This window comes from Atractosteus spatula, chromosome 2, assembly GCF_055471065.1.
Source record: "Atractosteus spatula isolate fAtrSpa1 chromosome 2, fAtrSpa1.hap1, whole genome shotgun sequence".
NCBI lineage: Eukaryota > Metazoa > Chordata > Actinopteri > Semionotiformes > Lepisosteidae > Atractosteus > Atractosteus spatula.
In genome coordinates, this window is record NC_142707.1 from 19,292,280 (window position 1) to 19,310,098 (window position 17,819).

The window sequence follows — 17,819 nt, forward strand, 5'->3', positions numbered from 1 at the left end:
GCAATGTGAGAATTAATCTTTTATAATGAATCTTATTTAGAAAAACAACTGAAAATTTAAAAATATGTTAACAAACTTTGTGATGTACTGATTTCATACATCACGCATTAATGTTTCATTATCTGAACATTTTCCATTTATTTATATTATTTATATCTCTGAATATACAGGAAGTGGAAACCTAAATGGATGAACTTGACTGTTGTTCTACTACTGAGGAAGTCTCTTATGTGTTAAGTATAGCTTACAAGGTTCTCAGGGCTATTTTTTAAAATTTGATTTAGGAATGTAAGAGGAAGTGACTAGAATTTCCATCCTGAAATTCAGGGAGAGAGAGAGACATACTGTATATAGGCCTAAACATTTTACTTTTTTACTTAAAGATCTTCCCTTTCTCTCAGCATTAGGTTACTATCCAGAATTTTCTGAACAAAGAGACCTGATATGCAAAAAACATGATACAATTTTTTAGACTTTTTGTGTCTCTTTTCAAAAAGTGCCTTTCTTTCTAGACTTTCTAGACTCCATCTAGCATCTACAGTGCTTTGAAGGGCTTGTGTACTGCATAAATCCCCTTGTTATGACATGAAATGATCAGTCAGGTCCCAACCACAAATTATCATATACATGATTCATGATCATTCATGATTCTTCTTAATTTTTGGAACAGTTTTTCTTGGTCATTCATGATCCTGGGTATGTTTAGCACACTTACATCCTGTCCATCACAGAATAACTCTTCTTCTCAAACACGGCATGTGTCTGTTCGTGGATCCCTCCTATTTTTTCCAGATGTTTCAGGAGGTAACAAAATATACTGAACATATTGAAGGTGTTCAGTTGAAAACACTTTGATGGCTTTCTGGCTCCTGGTTTGGGCTTACAGATTCATAATAACAAAAAAACCCATGCCATACCAATTCCTGAGGTGTGTGGGGTTTCCTCTGTTTTAACTACATAGAAGCTTTGGTACCCCTTGTACAATCCTCATCCAGACTTGGAATGTAAGCAATCACCATGAGGACCGTTGTTTGATCCAGCACTTTTAATTCTTTTGCATCTGAAATATATTACAATGTCTACACAGCATAACAGCCACATGAGATAGTTAAAATCGATTTTTAAACTTTCTACATAAAAAGGTTTTGTCTCATAAAAAAGACTGCATTTGGACCTTAATGCACATCTTAAGGATACGAAAATTTACAAATGGACCATATTGTTTTATCCTTTAAAACTCCATTAAGTTTCATCACAAAAGGCTATGTTGGCAGAGTTTGTGTAGGTCAGTGCAGTCTCACTCCAGTCAACACACACTATTGGCACTACTGGCACACAGATCGAAAGGCAGAGGTCTTGGCAGACCTCAGAGTCAAGTGTTCGGCCAGACCTTATAACAGGTCCCCCGGAGTTGGGTTGACAGTCACCACATTGTCTTCCCCCAACTCTCGGCTAATATATATATTTTTTTTACATCAAGCTGAACTAGTCAGTCCTTTGGTGAGTCGTCTCCAAATTTGCTGCCTTTTGTTGTGACCAGGCTTCATGGAACCTGGAACATAGATTTCAGAAACAGAGGAATTAGCAGAGAGAGCACATACACACATGCACACATTTCACAGAAAACCTCAGCCTTTTGGGGGGATTCAATCAAAAATGAAACCTGCTCTTTTCAGTTACCCTTTTTTGGTTTGTTGTTTAGTTGGTTTTACAGTATGTTAATTCCTGCTGATCGCTGGGACCTACAGTAAAAAAAAACAACTTAAGTGTAATAACTCATCATCATGTTATTCATCATAAAGCGCAATTAGCAGACTTCTAAAATATAGCTTTAACTTCTCAATATGTTACTACAACTTGTTTAACTAATATTGTTAAAATGCTTTAATAAAATTATTCACATCCTGACAAAGTTTTAAAATGACAAAATTGCACCACATTGCTGCCAAACTACTGCTCATTTAACATCCCATGCAGATTCCAGAGAAAGGCTCCTCCATATATATGCTCCTCCAGGAGCTACAACTAATTTCAGATAGACAACATGCCTCAAGAACTCTATAGAACCCCACCTCCATCTGTATTGTCATCTTGAGTCCTTGAACTTGAAGTCTACATTTAACAACCTGTCAGGGTGTGGGCAATAAACTTAACATTTCTAGTAATATTATTTAAATTGTTGCAGCTTCATAAAATAGTATATAGTGTTGTTTTGTGGAACCTACAATCTTATTGTTTAGTGCCCCAGTAGTCATGTTACTTGGAGACGTGGGGAGAGCCGAATCTTTGACATACAGTAAGATTATCATTTATATGTTACATAAAATTGGATATTAGATTAGTAAAGTTATTAAATTAGTCAATTAGTTAGTTGTTAAATACTGTAATAAAGATTAATTATGACACTCTACTCTGGGCTTCACTTATCTCAGATTCTGATTGAATACATCCCCCTTGAAAAAAGATAATGATAACAATATTTAAGATGGGGAGAGCATTTAAATACAAGTAAGTTCTGCGTAAATCGAAAAATTCATTGCAGAATGTTTTTTTCTTATAACTGTGTTTCCAGGCTCTCCACACACACATAAACCACAAATACAGTACACACAAAAGAAAAAAAAAATCATACAAGACACTAAAGCACACCAAGCTCTTTCACACATAACTTGCCACTAAAGAAAGAGAGAAGTAAGAAGACGGATTAATTTGAGGAACCAGGACATTAGTTCTGCCAAGGAAAGCTTTTACTGACCAAACAATTCAGGTTTAAAATTACAGGTTTAGCAAGTTCACATGTGACATTTTCCTTTTTTTGTAATTTACTGTTGTAATTTTGACAACAATTGATATTAACATGTAATGTAGGTAGTGCCCCAAGCCCCACACACACACACTTCCCTTCCTCACCCTCAACAGGGAAATTTTAACAATCACATATCACAAACAGAAATGACATTGACATGCCAAAACAAAGTGCACCTGGGGAATAGTGCAGCCTTCGCAGAAGTGTGCTGTTGTAAATTTACATGGTCATTTTACACTTAGAAGGGCTAAACTACTTCTTTTAACTCACACTTGTGTGTGGGCATTTTCCTACTTTCTGTACTGTATCAGTCTCTTTTTCCTTTCTTTTTATAGGTGTAATCTGTGTGATATATATGGGAAGAAATGACAGAATATCTACTGTGGGTGTATTTTTGTTTTACTTTAGGAATGAAGTTAGTGCTATTCAGGAAACAGTTTTCTTTTGTGCTACAAGTCACTGTAATTTAGTGAAGATTTAGTTTCTTCTAGGTTTTGCTTGTCGATTTCCCCCTTTGTTTCAATTAGCGCCTTGTAAGGGACTGTACATGTTTTAAATTGTTAAGGTAAAAAATAGCCTCCTGAAATACATGACTAAGACTATTTTCTCTTCTTTGTAGAAAATCTGAGCTTTGGAAGTTAGCGAGGCAAATGTTTCTTCCTGAGAAGCCATATCATCAAATAAATTTAGCTAGTTGATTTTTTTTTAAATTAGCGCCTAACTGGATTAACTGCATGAGCCAGAATATACTATGAGATTAATATAATTGACCAAATTTTAGCTTAAAATTTATTTGAGCATTTGATCATAGATACAAAGAGTAAACCAAAGAAATATGACAGCGGTCTAAATACATGCCTTGGGAAGCATGGTTTTGCTCTTAAATTGGTAGGTGCTCTTGACAGAGAGTAAGATAATTGCACACAAGTAAATGAGTCTTCCCACAGCTGTCAATTGTCCATCTGCAAATGGGATGGTTCAGCAATGCAAATTTTAATCAAGAACATCACTAGATGTAGTTGATCACCAAAGGAGCCCACTTTGCACACAAACTAGTCTTTTCTCTTTTCTGCGGTTGCGAAAGCCAACTTGAGCTGGTGCACCTTGCGTTGCTACACAGACAAAGACTGTTTTTTTTTCTTTCCCAACTATGGCAAGGCCTTGCTTTTATTGAATCTTCAGCATTTTTAAGAAAAGCCTTTCCTTTTACTCTTAGATTGTGTTTTGTTTCCCTTTCCTTAACTAACAGCAATAAGTCCCATGTTCTCCTCCTTCTACCGGGAAGCTTCCTCTTTCAGTTCCTTGTTTTTCCTCACCTCTTCCGCATGCTTGTCCTGAAAGAATGGAGAACAAAACCTTGTTTTCACAACTATTTTTTAGTATTAATGACGTTTGCAATACCAGATTGAAATTTGCAATACAATTTAACTTATTCTTATTCTTATTCTTATTGTATACCATAATTGTAAGAACATACTCTAAATCCTATTTAACCTTTACTGGGAGAAAGAGAAAGGCAAAAAAAATCATGATTTAGTACCTTTTCTTGCAAGCGCTCTAACATGGCTGCCAAAAGAGCTTCTCGATTCTCCTTGTTGGCTTCCATTTTTTGCTCCAGCTTCTCCTTGGCCATTTTGATGAAGTTGTTGTTCTCCTCAATGGCCTTCTGAATCACCTCTCTCTCATGTTCTCTTTTCTCCGCAAGGTGCTTCAGCAGCTCAGCTTCCTGGCACTAAGAGACAGAAAGGAACAGAAAAGGAAAAAAAAACATTGTGCTGTATGAGAGTTATCTTTATAGTTCATATTTATTCATTTATGCTGACTCTTTAAAGTTACTAAAACTCTTTTAATATTTGTTCTTTATAGGAAATGTTCTAGCGATGATGCCATTATCATGATGCCAATATTTCAAAATGCAACTGACAAGAAACTACTTTCTTCTCATGAAGATGATAAGTGGAACCCAACCTGAAGAAAAGAATGATACTATAAAGTCAAATCAATGATGAAATGGTATGGAAGATAAATGCCCTTCACCCAAGAACTGGAGGAGCCAATCTTTTTCACAGTTAAATTGAGAAAGGACACTTGCCTTTTCACCCATCTTAATTTCACACTAGATTTCCTTTGCACAGAATGCCCCAAGATGTCAAAAATGTCATTTTTTAAGGAAGACAGAGTTGGTAATTAATGTAAATATACTGTATAATAATAAAATGAATAATTTCAACAAATACTACTGTATTAACTACTCCCCCCATTACACCTTAGCTTTATCTGTATTCTTTAAACAATTCTGAAGGGATAGCCATAAAAAAGTTTAATCACTTCAAAGATTTAAAAGATAATAACTTTGAAGATGATGCTATAATACTTGCATATGGAATTACAAATGAGTAATCCCTGTCTACTACAAAAAACACTCTCTATTAAACTATCATTCTTATTACTATCTAATTTAAAATCTAACTTGTGTCTGCACTGTGTCACTTAGCTTTGCACTACGTGTGGAACTGGATATTGTCCAATTTGGCAACACTGCAATGACTCAGCTTTCCTGGCAGGTTCCTTGACTTGTTCTTGCATATGACAAAAATAATTTACAAAGAAAAACACCTGGTTCTTGATTGATTAATGTTAGATTTCATGGAAATATACTTCCCTAATGACTAGATTTATCCAATACTTCAGTGTTTATTTAATCAAAATCTACAGGTCTTGAAATGTCTTTCTTAATCTGTTACTTGTTTTTTCAAATGTATAGGCTTCTCATTGTTCATTAACTATGCTCCATTCAGATTAAATAAGTGAGAAGTATTCAAAAAGACTTGTATACATCCTAGTTTTTAAAATATTCTTTAAAAATGTATTTTTTCACTGACTTTACTTAAACTTCAATGAACCTAACCACAAGTGAGGTTCATTGGTGAGAAAAACTACACCAGTTGCACTTTTGTTTACGAAATACTTTCATCATATCTCACTACACCAGAGATGTTGCAAAAATAGGTCAGTGTGACTGTTTTTGTTTTTCTTTGACTAAGCATTTCAAGATGCCAGAGCAGAGGTTTGAAGATGGCATTTTTGGAAAAATGAAAGTTAACATAATGTCTTAAATGTTAAAATGTGCAATTGCAACATCTCTATCTCATTTTATGACTTAATTTTCTAGTCCTAACAATTAAACTCTACTAGATGATATTTAACTTGCCCTTCAGAAAGCAAGCAATGTAAAAGAACCCTTTTACCTCCTATTGACTACTAGACCATATTCTGTTGCTCCTTGTATATTCTGTAATACAATATGTGGGTCTTAATCTTCTCAGTTTAAGCAAGTTTAAAGTACAATGGAAGCCCTCAGTCCTCTAATAAAAGAAAATTACTTCACAAAGTGTTCTGCAGATTTGAGTTAGAATTTCCTAATCAACACAGAGGCTTATGATAGAAAAATGTATGGAATAGACAAAATTTGACATATTAATCACATTTATATCTAAAAATCTTAATCACATTGAATTACATTTGCTTCTACAGAGCAGCCTAATAGATCAACAGTAAGTGTAAGGTTAGCTTACTTAGTAGTTCTACAAAGTTGCCATCATCTCAAAACGTTTGATCTCATCCCATTTTGCACTGTATTAATTGAATAGAGAACACATACAGTAACTCCCTTTGGATAGAATACCTCCCCACTGCCATTTAAAAAAATATTGAGCACCATATCATCAAGTATTTAAAAATATATGGCAAAGTGCTCAATAGCTCTTTAAATAAAACAAATTAAGGGAATAATAAACAAGTGCAGAATGTTACATGCAGATGCAAAAAAAATACAGCATACAGTAAAATGGAAAACAGTATGTTTAAAAAGGGCTACCTACGTAAAAGGACTTAGATGATTATGTTATTGTTTTTTATCTAGACAAAACAGGGAGTCAATAAAAAGGATATGGATTTAAAAGCACAGTATTTAAATGAAATTAACAATGCTATACTACAATTGTTCATTGCGCTATGTTGTTCACGTTTGGTCTACATTAAACAAAAAAAAGTATTGCTAGTCTGGAATTAGTCCAGAGAAAAGTGGCTAGGTACATTTTTGATACACCATGCCAATATGGCAACACCTAGATTAAAGGAATGTCATACACTGAGGAGTTAAACAATGTGAATAATTTCATCTTGAACAGAGGCGACAACAAAGGAACCTGATTCAAGAATTCGAAGTCTTCAAAGGCATTGAGAAAGTTAATCCGATGGACTTCTTCAAACTCAATAGTGTAATGCAAATTTGAAGACACCATAGGAAAATAATGGAAATGGCATTAAGAACTTTACAAATGAAAAGAGGCCATTCAGCCCATTTAGTCCATTTGGCAGTTAGTAGCTAGTTGATCTCAGGATGTGATACAGCCATTTCTAGTAAAAAGCTTTATATACCCCTTTGTCACCCTTTACAGAGAATAGAAAAAATAGTTTGCCTGCAGGTTTTGGAGTCTACAAGTGCCAAATATGTGGGAGTTACTATTAAATTATATTATTCCTATAACCTTTTTTTTACATGTAAGTACATTCTGTATACTTACATATCCATAGGTCTACTGCATATTTTTAGATTAAAGTTACCTGTATTATTTAAAGATATTTAAGATTTATTTCAATGTGTATTTCAATATTTAATATTTTAAAAATATATTTATTATATACTGTACTGCATATTTCTCTTGCATGTAGGTTCTGTCTCATGTTGCTCCAACCATAAACTAAAGAAGGTCCATAACTAAAAGTAAAGGTAGTCATGAAATAGCGATATGTAGATTGTTTCAGACTAAATTAAAACAAAATACTTTCCATTTTTAAGGGAGGTCTCTCTAGAATATCTTTCAAGTGAAAGTTAAAGATGGTAGGATGATGAGGAGGAAAGGATTGGCACCTATTTATTGACAAAAGTCCTGCAACTGATTGAAGTCCAGTATATCTTGTGGACTTTATAAAAAAAGACCTTAATATTTTTCTAGGTATCAGTTGTTAATTGATTAAAACTGAACATTTTAACCTAAGTCAAAATTAAAATGATAGCTTTCTCCATAGACTCTGTAAAAATCAAGGACTTACTGTACTTCTCCTTAACTTCCCTAATCACAACTATCTGTTTTAATAAGACTCACCTGATTAACGTTGGGATGTCCAATGGTAAAATGGATTAGTTTTTTTGCATAGCCATTAGAAAGTTGTTTCTGAAATCTGAAATCACTTAAAAACTCTCAGAATTATCCTCATATCCACAACTCTCATAGCACATGTGCACCAGCTGTGTTGGTAAGGACTAGATCTGGGATTTAATATACAAAATAGTGGGTACTCCAGAAGCCGTAGATACTTCTGCAGAAGTTTCAAGAGCACAGATTGAGAAGATGTCATCCAGGAAGACCTGTGCTGTCAGTAGAACCTGAAGATTGATTGATCTTTACCTTTCTCCTCTCCTCTGCTGCCTCCAGCTTCTTCTGAATCTCCTCCAGGGAAGGGTCACGGCGGTGGGGCATGGAGGTGTTAAACTCCGGGATTCCATCGAAAGAGGGAGGCTTGAGAATGACCTCGAAGGCTTGGCCTGAGGCCCGTTTGTTCAGTTCGATCACCTCCACGTCTTTGATCACACACCAGTTGAGGTCCACGGCATCTTGGAGACAAATCATAAAGAATGTTTAAGTGAAATTGACGTATTTTTAAAAGGGAAAAAAGAACAAGCCCTCAGAGACACAAACCTATAAAGAATCATGTTGTTTAAAACACATTGTATTTAAGGCATTTTAGTATTGCTGTGTTTGGTAATGGCCAGATATTTGGAACTCTAATTAATATGTGTTAATTCAAAAATGTAAAAATGGAATGCAGTATGTCATAAGTTTGCAGTGGTCTCCAAGGACCAAGACATCTGTGCTGATGTTTTTTTAGACACAAGGAATAATGAAGTCTTTTACCTTCGGCTTTGTAGGTGGGTTTGTCACGAGGCTCTGACAGTAGGCAGGAGCAGAAGAGTGACACCAGGGGGAGCTCCTTCATCTTCTCTTTATAAGCTGGAGAAACAACACATCAGAAAACACAACATGTAATATGCCAGTCACTTCAACAATTGTCTGTCCAGAAGACAGAAATCTGAAGCACCTTTTTTAAAGATGGAAAATCATTTTTATTATTGAAGTAAATTTAAGACAAAAAGACGAGATATTGTAGGCTTTATATTTTACATAGAAAATGCTGCAGAAAATATGGTCCTTATGCGCTGCTGAGCACTGATTTTGTTATCCTTGTTCAAGTTTCTGCTCTACAAGGGGACATTAAAACTTGCTTCCTGAGGTTGATAGAAATGGAACAAAAAATAAGCCCATATATAAAAATATGGCCCATAATAAAAATAAAAGTACTTGACTTGACTTACTTCATCAGTAAAATATTAATTTTAATTTTTAAAAGAAAATAAGAACATAAGAATGCTGAAAGGTTGAAGAGATCTGTCCGAGCCTTTTGGTGTTTATTTTTTCAAAGAAGCTAGGACATTACTTCAGGGACATGGCCTGTTGGCTTGTTTTATACTCAAACAACTCTTTGTGAATTGAAAAGCCTTCTGTTCTCAGTTGCAAATGTACTTCCATATAGTTTCCATTTGTGTACATTTTGTGTTTCACTGCTGATTCTGAAGAGATCCATTGGGTTAACTTTTTCAATGCCTTTGAGGACTTTGAACATTTTAATCAGGTCTCTTCTTAGGTTTAATACAAAAACTTTCCATAAATTTAGCCTGTCAGTGTAACGCTTTCATTTAAGGCAAGGAATGTATATGGTTTGTCTTCTCTGAACGGATTTCAGAGCAACTGTCATTATTTAGAGTTTTTAGAATAAGCAAAATCATATACAATATTCTAAATAAGATTTCACAAGAGCATTGTACAATTTTAAAATGCCATCCCTAGATTTTAATTCTATAATTTTAACTACTTCTCTAAACAGTCTGTTTGCTCTCTTTATTGCTGCCTAACTTTGTTTGTAATACATTTTGTATTACAGTACGTAATGTAGCTTGGTCTTTTTTATGTAGCCTCTTCATTTTGTATGGGAAGTTTTTGTTTTACATTAATAATTCATACTTCTCTATATTAAATATCATCTGTTCACCTATTACTGAATTTTACCTAATTCCTCAGACTTTAGTTTCAAGAGTTGGTACCAGAGTCAAGGAGGATAAGATATCTGATGCCATGAGCACAGGCCCATGGTTGGCTTGTGGTTGGAGCCAATCACTTATACCTGCTATGTCAGAATAGGCTGTAAATTGAAAAAAAAGTTCTTAATGTACCTGCAAGAGTCATTGTATCAAATTGTTCCAGCATCCAATGTCAGCAACTTCAAAGCTTGAGGTATCTTGCTGAAGCTGGAAAGCAATAGAGGAACAAAGTAGGAATGTTTGTGAAGATAAGGTTCTAACTCAACAATCTACAGTATTCTATCTTACCAATGGAAAACACAATCAGAGGTTGCAGTGGTTATATCTAAGACTAAAGACATCAGACTTGAATGAGGAGTTTGTCACTCTAGATTGATTATAAACTTGTGTGGGATGCATTGGCTACCCCCATTGGTTCATTTCTTAACTCATAGTGTTTGTCTCTGTCTGATAAAGAACATTAAATAACACCTTTTTCTGAAGCTTTCCAAATAACGTCTTGACCATACATTCATTTTTGCCTTGGGACTGCCTATTCAGGTTTTTTTTTTACTGATGCCATCTGTTGCATTTCTGTAATTAAACATCATGAGTAAAAACCTCCAATAACATTTAAAATACTGCTGGTGCGCTGTGTCAGAATTTGATCTGGTTATTATTACTCATTTTTGTAGCCAACTCATTTTACATACACCAGGTCCTGTCAGTTTTTATTTTATCTTAGTGTATGAATTGTTTTAAATATCTGTTGATCACATTTTAGTCCAAGTTCTTTTCTTACTCCAAGATCATTGCTGATGCTTTGTGATACACAAGCTGCAGTTGCTCCCAAACCTTTGTCAAGCCTCATCTGCAGCAACATGAAACTTTTGGGTTTACCTCAATCCCTCATCTTGACCTCCTGTTGAGACCCCATAATGCTGAGTTAAAAATATGAATTACCTTGCTCAGCTTATATCAAGGGTATTAAGGAAAGTAGAGATAATTGCAGTTAATGATGATCAGGCCTCAAAGAGATATCTGTACAGTACAAATATTGTTCCACAACAAGACTATCTATACAGTACTTAACTTAGCTTCAGTTACTGGGATGTTTAGGGTCTATAACCCAAATCTCCACAGATCTCACTCTCAGCCCTGGTTTGGATACACTTCAAGATCAGATTGGCTTTATGTGGAAAAAAATATTGATTTCTGAAATGGCTTGCATTCTAATGGTTTAAGAAAATGGAAATCATTTTGTCTCACATTTCTGTAACAACTTGATTAATCACACTCCAGTACCCTTTATTTCTTATAGCAAGGCAGCCCAGGAAACATGATGTTTGGCAAGAATATTTTCACGCAGATCTCCACAACTCAAAGAAGAACATATTAGTCTTGTCTTTGTCATACTGTAGAATCCTTGCTACCTCATTAAATAATCAACTGCTGTCACAGAAAAAAAAGAAAATCACACCTTCTTTCTTTGGTATAACTTTCAGAACTTTATTATTCTGGCTTCAGTAATATAGCCTCTGCTTTTCTTTACAAAACAGAACCAGATCCTACAGATATTTTGACAAGGATATGATATATCAAAAACGAACACAACATCTACTGTACTTACAGTGTCTATACTTACAGTAACAGCATTGTATGCAGAATTACTGTTTGTGCAGTTTTTTTTTCTTGAGAAATAAAAACTTTGGATACATTGTTTTGCTTTTTAATTGCTTTTTAGTTATTTGTACATCTACACATGAATTATTAGAAGGATTTTAGAAGAAGATTTGTACTATGATAAATACAAGGTGTTGTGCAGCTCAGAAGACAGTGTAACTGAACAGAGGCCTTAGTAGCACTGTAAAAGAATGGTTTATACAATACTGCCTTGTGAAAACAGCTAAGATAAAATACAGGTACTGCTAAAAAATAATATACACAATCTCCAATGTATACCACTTGCTAATTGGCAAATATTGCAAAGAAGATGTATTGATACAAAAGGAATAATTAGGACTGATATTACAAAGGTTGTGTCACCTGACCAAGACTGCAGTGCTACAGTACTGTAGGAAAATGCTAGACAATACAGGAAAATCTCACATTATCTTTACAATGGACCATTCTTTTCTTGTAATTTTAATAACAATCAAACTTACATTCTTTTGTCCAAGTGAGAAACACATGCTTTTCATTGCACAAGAATAATGAACTCTCACATTCTCTTACCTTAGCTTATCTTGAAACACAAACAACCTTCAAACAATTGAAAGTGCTACAGCATCCACACTTCATTATTTAATCTGAGTGCAAGATAGTTCTTTCTGTTTTTTTATAAGAAATCATAGCTCTTCCTTGAAACATAGGTGACTTGAACCATACAACTAATTTCCTTGCTGAATGTTCTGTGATATGCATAATCATGCTCATTCTTAAAGAACTGAAGCAATGCACATGGAGCCATATGGAATTCTTTATGACAATAGCATGATTTTTTATAAAGATGCTGCAAAGCCTCATCTCTTAGAAAAAAAATAACTAATACATTCATACAAGATGCTATTGATACAAGCGGATGTAGCACTCAGGCTGGAGACAAAGAATGTTGCATTCGAAGCTTCTCGTACATTATGCAATAGTAAGGACTCCAAGACATCCAATCCATAGTACTGTTTCTTTCATAATGGGTAGGACCATCTGTGGCTATAGTTTTCTGTGAGAATCTGTACACATGGATAAACAATGCAGATCCTCCTTTGGAAAGCCCAGTTATGGATGAACTGGGCAGCTTCATTAAATAGTCAAGATTAGGATGTCTTGCAAGTTATGTGTAGATGTAGTTTATAGTCTGGAATCTCCCAGATGTCTTAGAGCTTTTAGATCACCGTTTGTCATTGCTGCAAGAGGAAATTGACCATTAATGTGGAGGATTTAATCATTTCACTGTTGCTACCACATTATCTACCTAGTAGCTAAATTCAGACAAAATGTGTTCATCGGTATAAAGTTCCTTATGATGTCCCTGTGAATTCCAAACTGCATCAAGGCATCTGCATGCCTTACTCTTGACCACACCTATGGCAATTGGTTTTGGAAATGTAATTAGCTTTTTTTGAGAGAAGGCATCTTCCAGGAATGTTACTGGTTACTATGTCTTTTGACTGCAATTTTTCATGACAAACCAATCACATACAGGTAAGTCCTTATAGTCTCTGGATTCTATCTACATAATCAGAAGGTTGGATTTTTTGTTGTTTAAGGAAACATTAGCTTTTCTAGCATTATATTGATAACAAATAGTAATTTCTACCATATCATATATTTGAGTATACACACTTTGCCTACATAATCCTATATAATCCTGTTACAGATTAAGGTAAAAATACAATACAAAATACAGCCATATACTAATGGTACAGTATGTAATCTATTGCAGACATACAGTGCTTGTTGGTTTTTCACTGAAATCATTTCTAAAAGTTGTCTTTAAATAAAGGATTATACTAGCATATTATTAGAAAATTTTTGCTTTGAAGATACCAGATGCACTGGATAAATTATTTATGCATTCAGCAAATTGCCTCCAGAATGCCTCATTTAAGACAATAAAATCAGTATTAAATAGAAAAAAAGACCCTTTTTATTCTCTTTCCTGAAGACAGGATAGTGAACAAAATAATATTTTTTTTAAATTTTGAAGTCTTTCACTTTGACTTACCCCTCCTGTGTGTCTTGGGTGATGCTCACAGTCCTTAGGCTCTGTCTCAATGCTCAAATACAGGGCTATCAACCTCAGCACCACCACCAGTCTTACAGCATGACATCACCTTCCAGCTCTCTCATTGGATGAAAGGATACTGTCTTACAATTGGCCAGCATCCTTTAGAACAGAGAAAATATAGGTTGTAATGTTAACTCATTGTCTGATAGAGCAAGCTGAAACTGAGCTATAGTATCAGATGTGTTAGGTAGTACAAAACAAGATAAACTGCTTTTTCATCATTTTTTTTTTCTAAAGAAAGAAATTTAACAAGTGTTCTTTTGCAAAGATTTGCAAACAGACAATTCCAGGTACAATATTTCTTTTGCTGGCTTAAGTTTTTCCCATCAGCATAATCAAGCATATAGAAAATCACAGTTAGCCCTCTATACCTATGTGGTATTTGTTTTTATTGTTTACTACTGTATTATTATGGTGGTATATGTATCTCTAAACATGTATATTGTTTAGTTCTTGTATTTGGGTTTTCTAATTTAAAGTTAACTGCCACCTGTGCCGAATTTCCTCTACGTTCTTGGTGGTGTTAAAACACCACAATAATTCATCTTAATGGTTTATAAATTATTAACTAAGTTTAATAATAAATATTAACTTAATAATTAATAATAAATTATTAACTTAGTTTATTAACTAAGCTGCATATATTTTGCTGTAAGATATGCTTTATCTATGCCTTTTATGTTTAAACATTGTATGGGTATCTGTACATTTATATGTAAGAGGTGTATGTGTTTTTGTACAATATTATATGTAAATAAATAATATGTATTACAAAATGTTCTACCTTCAGATAAGAAGTATAATCCTAATAAAGACAGAATTGCATTTTTATGCAATATATGAGAGCCTATAAGTGTACGTAAGCTTAGGATGTTATACTCTGGAATGGGTAAATTATTGACATATGAAGCACTATTTTATATTTTAGGGGTAAAGTGAACAAAACAGTAGCTGTCACAACTTAACTTCAGCATTTGGAGATGAGATCATAAAAATGTCCTTTGGGCCATGCAAGATATAAAATGAATAATTCTTTTTACTGGCACTAAGTAACGTTACAAATGAAGAACAGTTTCTTCACCCTGGAGAAAAACATCATAATCACTATGTGATTGATGCTAATGTTTTTACCTCATCAGCTGGTTCTTTTAGTCCTTCTGACCTCCTGCATTGTTCTTTTCTCAGGGGACATTCTTATAATGTACAAAAATTAGAAAATAAGTGGATTGAATACTTTTAAACCTTCTTGTATTCATTAAAATACCTACAACAGATGATCAGGATGTTATGCTACTATTTACTGTGTATTTATGAGCATTGTGTTTTAGACCTTATCACAAATTACAAATCATAAATTGCAGATTGCAATCATATATTTCATAAATAAATAAAATTAAAAATGAATAAACCTAGTTATCGATCCATCGATTTTATCACCGTTTTATCCAATACAGGGTTTGTGGGGTAGCCAGAGCCTAATCCAGCATGCAACGGCAACAAAGCAGCAGAAAATACCTATTTTTTTAAAGAAAACAAAATAAAATCTCATGGTCCCCTATATACTGTAGTTATTGTCTCACAAAGGAATGTTAGTTTGATACTGTATATAAAGCATGTGCTCATTAGCAGGGAAGCTTGGTTGAAGCTAGGCAGCACTCAGATCTCCCTGATTGCTATTCTGCTCACATAACAGAGATGATGTCATCCAGCTGTCTAGCTGCTGGCACAAGGCAGGAGAGTCGTGAGCTGAATAACTCCCACCCCTTAGCAGCAGTAGTACAGGGATAGTGAACTAGGGAGGTGGTCGTGTCAGCACAGCTAATGCAATGTTCGACTATTTACCCCCCTACTTGTGTCGTTCTCTAAAGCTGCACATACTGTAGCTCACAGGGACTAGAAAAAGATGATTCTGTAATTAAAATGGCCTGAGTAAAAAAAAAATGTTCCTGGAAGAGTTACTTCATCAGGAGCAATCCCCATTTGATCGTCTTGAACTATGATGTCATTTCTAGCCAACCAGAGAGCCCTCTTTAACATTGTGCCTCTGCTACTGATTATTAACACTTTCATGACCACTGCATCACTTCATGATGCTTGTGGCTTCCCTATTGTAAGAACCTTAAAAAGGTTATTCATGTATATACTGCAGCTTATTGAATCATTGAATATTCCTTCTCCATGAATGTGAGTGGATAAGAAACCAGTGTCTAACTGTTGCAAATTTGAGAGGCTAAGTGTAAATACTGTATCATACACATTTATCATACATTGACATGCAGAAGCCCAGTTTAACAATAGAGTTAGAAACAAATGAGGCTGGAATGGCAAAATCAAATTGAGATCAGCATGCAGCAGTCATTGCCCTCACTAACAGCTATTGATCATTCACCCAGATGGAACAGTATGTATCTGCTTGTATACATAATTCATCTTTTTGGTGCATGTGTTCTCTGTTTCAGGAGTCATTAAACTCATCTTGCTTTAACTAGAAGCCTCCACTTCAACTCATATTTTGAATCCCACAGGACTGCAGCTCAGTTGTATCAGGCCCGTTGCTGCATTGTAATTAACTGACAAATTTGCTCAGACAAAACTGCAAAATCGTGAAAGTACCATATAATTCAGTTATCCTAACAAATCCTAACTATTTAATCGACTCTTTCGTACATGAGTTAATTAAAACACATTTTGTAAATGCCCATTTTTAAAAAGGTGTTTACATCTGTAATCTTTTTGAAGGATAATGCATTATAATCTATGCAGTAAACAAAAGGCTCAATGTATTAATTCAATTTACTCTTCCAGATTCACCAATTTGGTTGTCATTCATGAGTTTTGCAGACATTTGAATGCAGATGTTGCAGATACAGTACATTATTGCATAATTCTTCAGATCTTGAGTCCTTAACACTTTCCATTAAGATCTGTCATACTGTAGTAGATATTTTTTACTTCCTCTATTTTCCATCACATTCAGATGTAACCCATCATAACCATACATAACCCATGTGTGACTGACCCCCACCTAACAACAGCTCCAGGAATCTTAATACATAAAAAACTCAAAACAATGACACTATATCATGGAGGAGCACATCATTTCAGAAGTGCTACATATCTCTCCATCAAGCAGACTCCAAAGCCACCTCCTCCAGGTTGCTATCTGACTCTCAAGCTCCACTAGTATGGTGGACCTTTATTTACCCAGACAGTCAACAAATTCACACCATGTTAATGTGTACTTTTGATTCAACAGCAATAATCTAATTAACCAACTTTGTACCACCAGTGTGTGTAATTACTACTACTAATACCTTTTATTTAAATGCATTTCCAAACCCAATGACACTGTAAGTAATAATAAAGAAGAAAATAATACAATAAAAAGTAAAAAAAAATGTAGAAGAGCAGGATAGAGGATGAACCGTAAGGCAACAAGACTGACTAAATTTTGATTTTAAAAAAATCAAAGAATGTGTCTCTTGAAGAGTCTGAAGATTGTCATTCTATCACAATGAAGCAACAAAAAATGGCAGAAAAGGCACAGTCACCAGAATTCTGTCATTTTAGACCCATGCCCTAATGTGGGCAATATTTCTAAGGTGAAAAAAGAGGTATTTTCATTTGGGGCTCAAAACACAGGAGAGGATCAAGTGTGACTTCCAGATTCCTGAATACAGCTGATGCCTGAATGGGGAAGCCATCTACCATCACTGTGGACCTCTCCAGTTTTTCTAGCTGACATTTGCTGCCCACCAGTAAAATTTCTGTTTTGTCACTATTTAGCTTCAAAGAGTTTGATGTCAACCAGAGCTTGATGTCACAGAGACAAGTGACGGAGGCAAAGAGATCAGAAGAGGAGTAAGTTTCGACATAAATCTAAATATCATCTGCATTACAGTGAAAGTGAAGACCATGTTTGTGTTAAATCTAACCAAGAGAAAGCATATAAATAATAAAAAACAAATGGCACAAAACTGAACCCCGAAGCACACCATTTGACTGGAGCCACACTATTGACTGGAGCC

The 17,819-nt window shown here is 34.7% G+C and overlaps 1 protein-coding gene across 2 annotated transcripts; it reads right to left on the reverse strand.

The window, feature by feature from the left end:
• Positions 1 to 1,030: 1,030 nt before the first annotated feature.
• LOC148839399 (stathmin-4) lies at positions 1,031 to 13,805 on the reverse strand. Of its 2 annotated transcripts, XM_088932735.1 has the most exons (7): positions 13,729 to 13,805; positions 10,158 to 10,232; positions 8,785 to 8,880; positions 8,278 to 8,483; positions 4,347 to 4,538; positions 4,123 to 4,140; positions 1,031 to 1,552 (listed from the first exon to the last, which is right to left on the reverse strand). In XM_088932735.1, exons 2-7 carry the CDS (start codon positions 10,189 to 10,191, stop codon positions 1,544 to 1,546), a joined length of 555 nt encoding a protein of 184 aa, XP_088788861.1. In that variant the 5' UTR covers positions 10,192 to 10,232; positions 13,729 to 13,805; the 3' UTR covers positions 1,031 to 1,543. The 2 variants fall into 2 exon arrangements, with proteins under 2 accessions (XP_088788861.1, XP_088788853.1); XM_088932727.1 differs by lacking the exon at positions 1,031 to 1,552 and having other exon boundaries at positions 2,729 to 4,140.
• Positions 13,806 to 17,819: the final 4,014 nt, after the last annotated feature.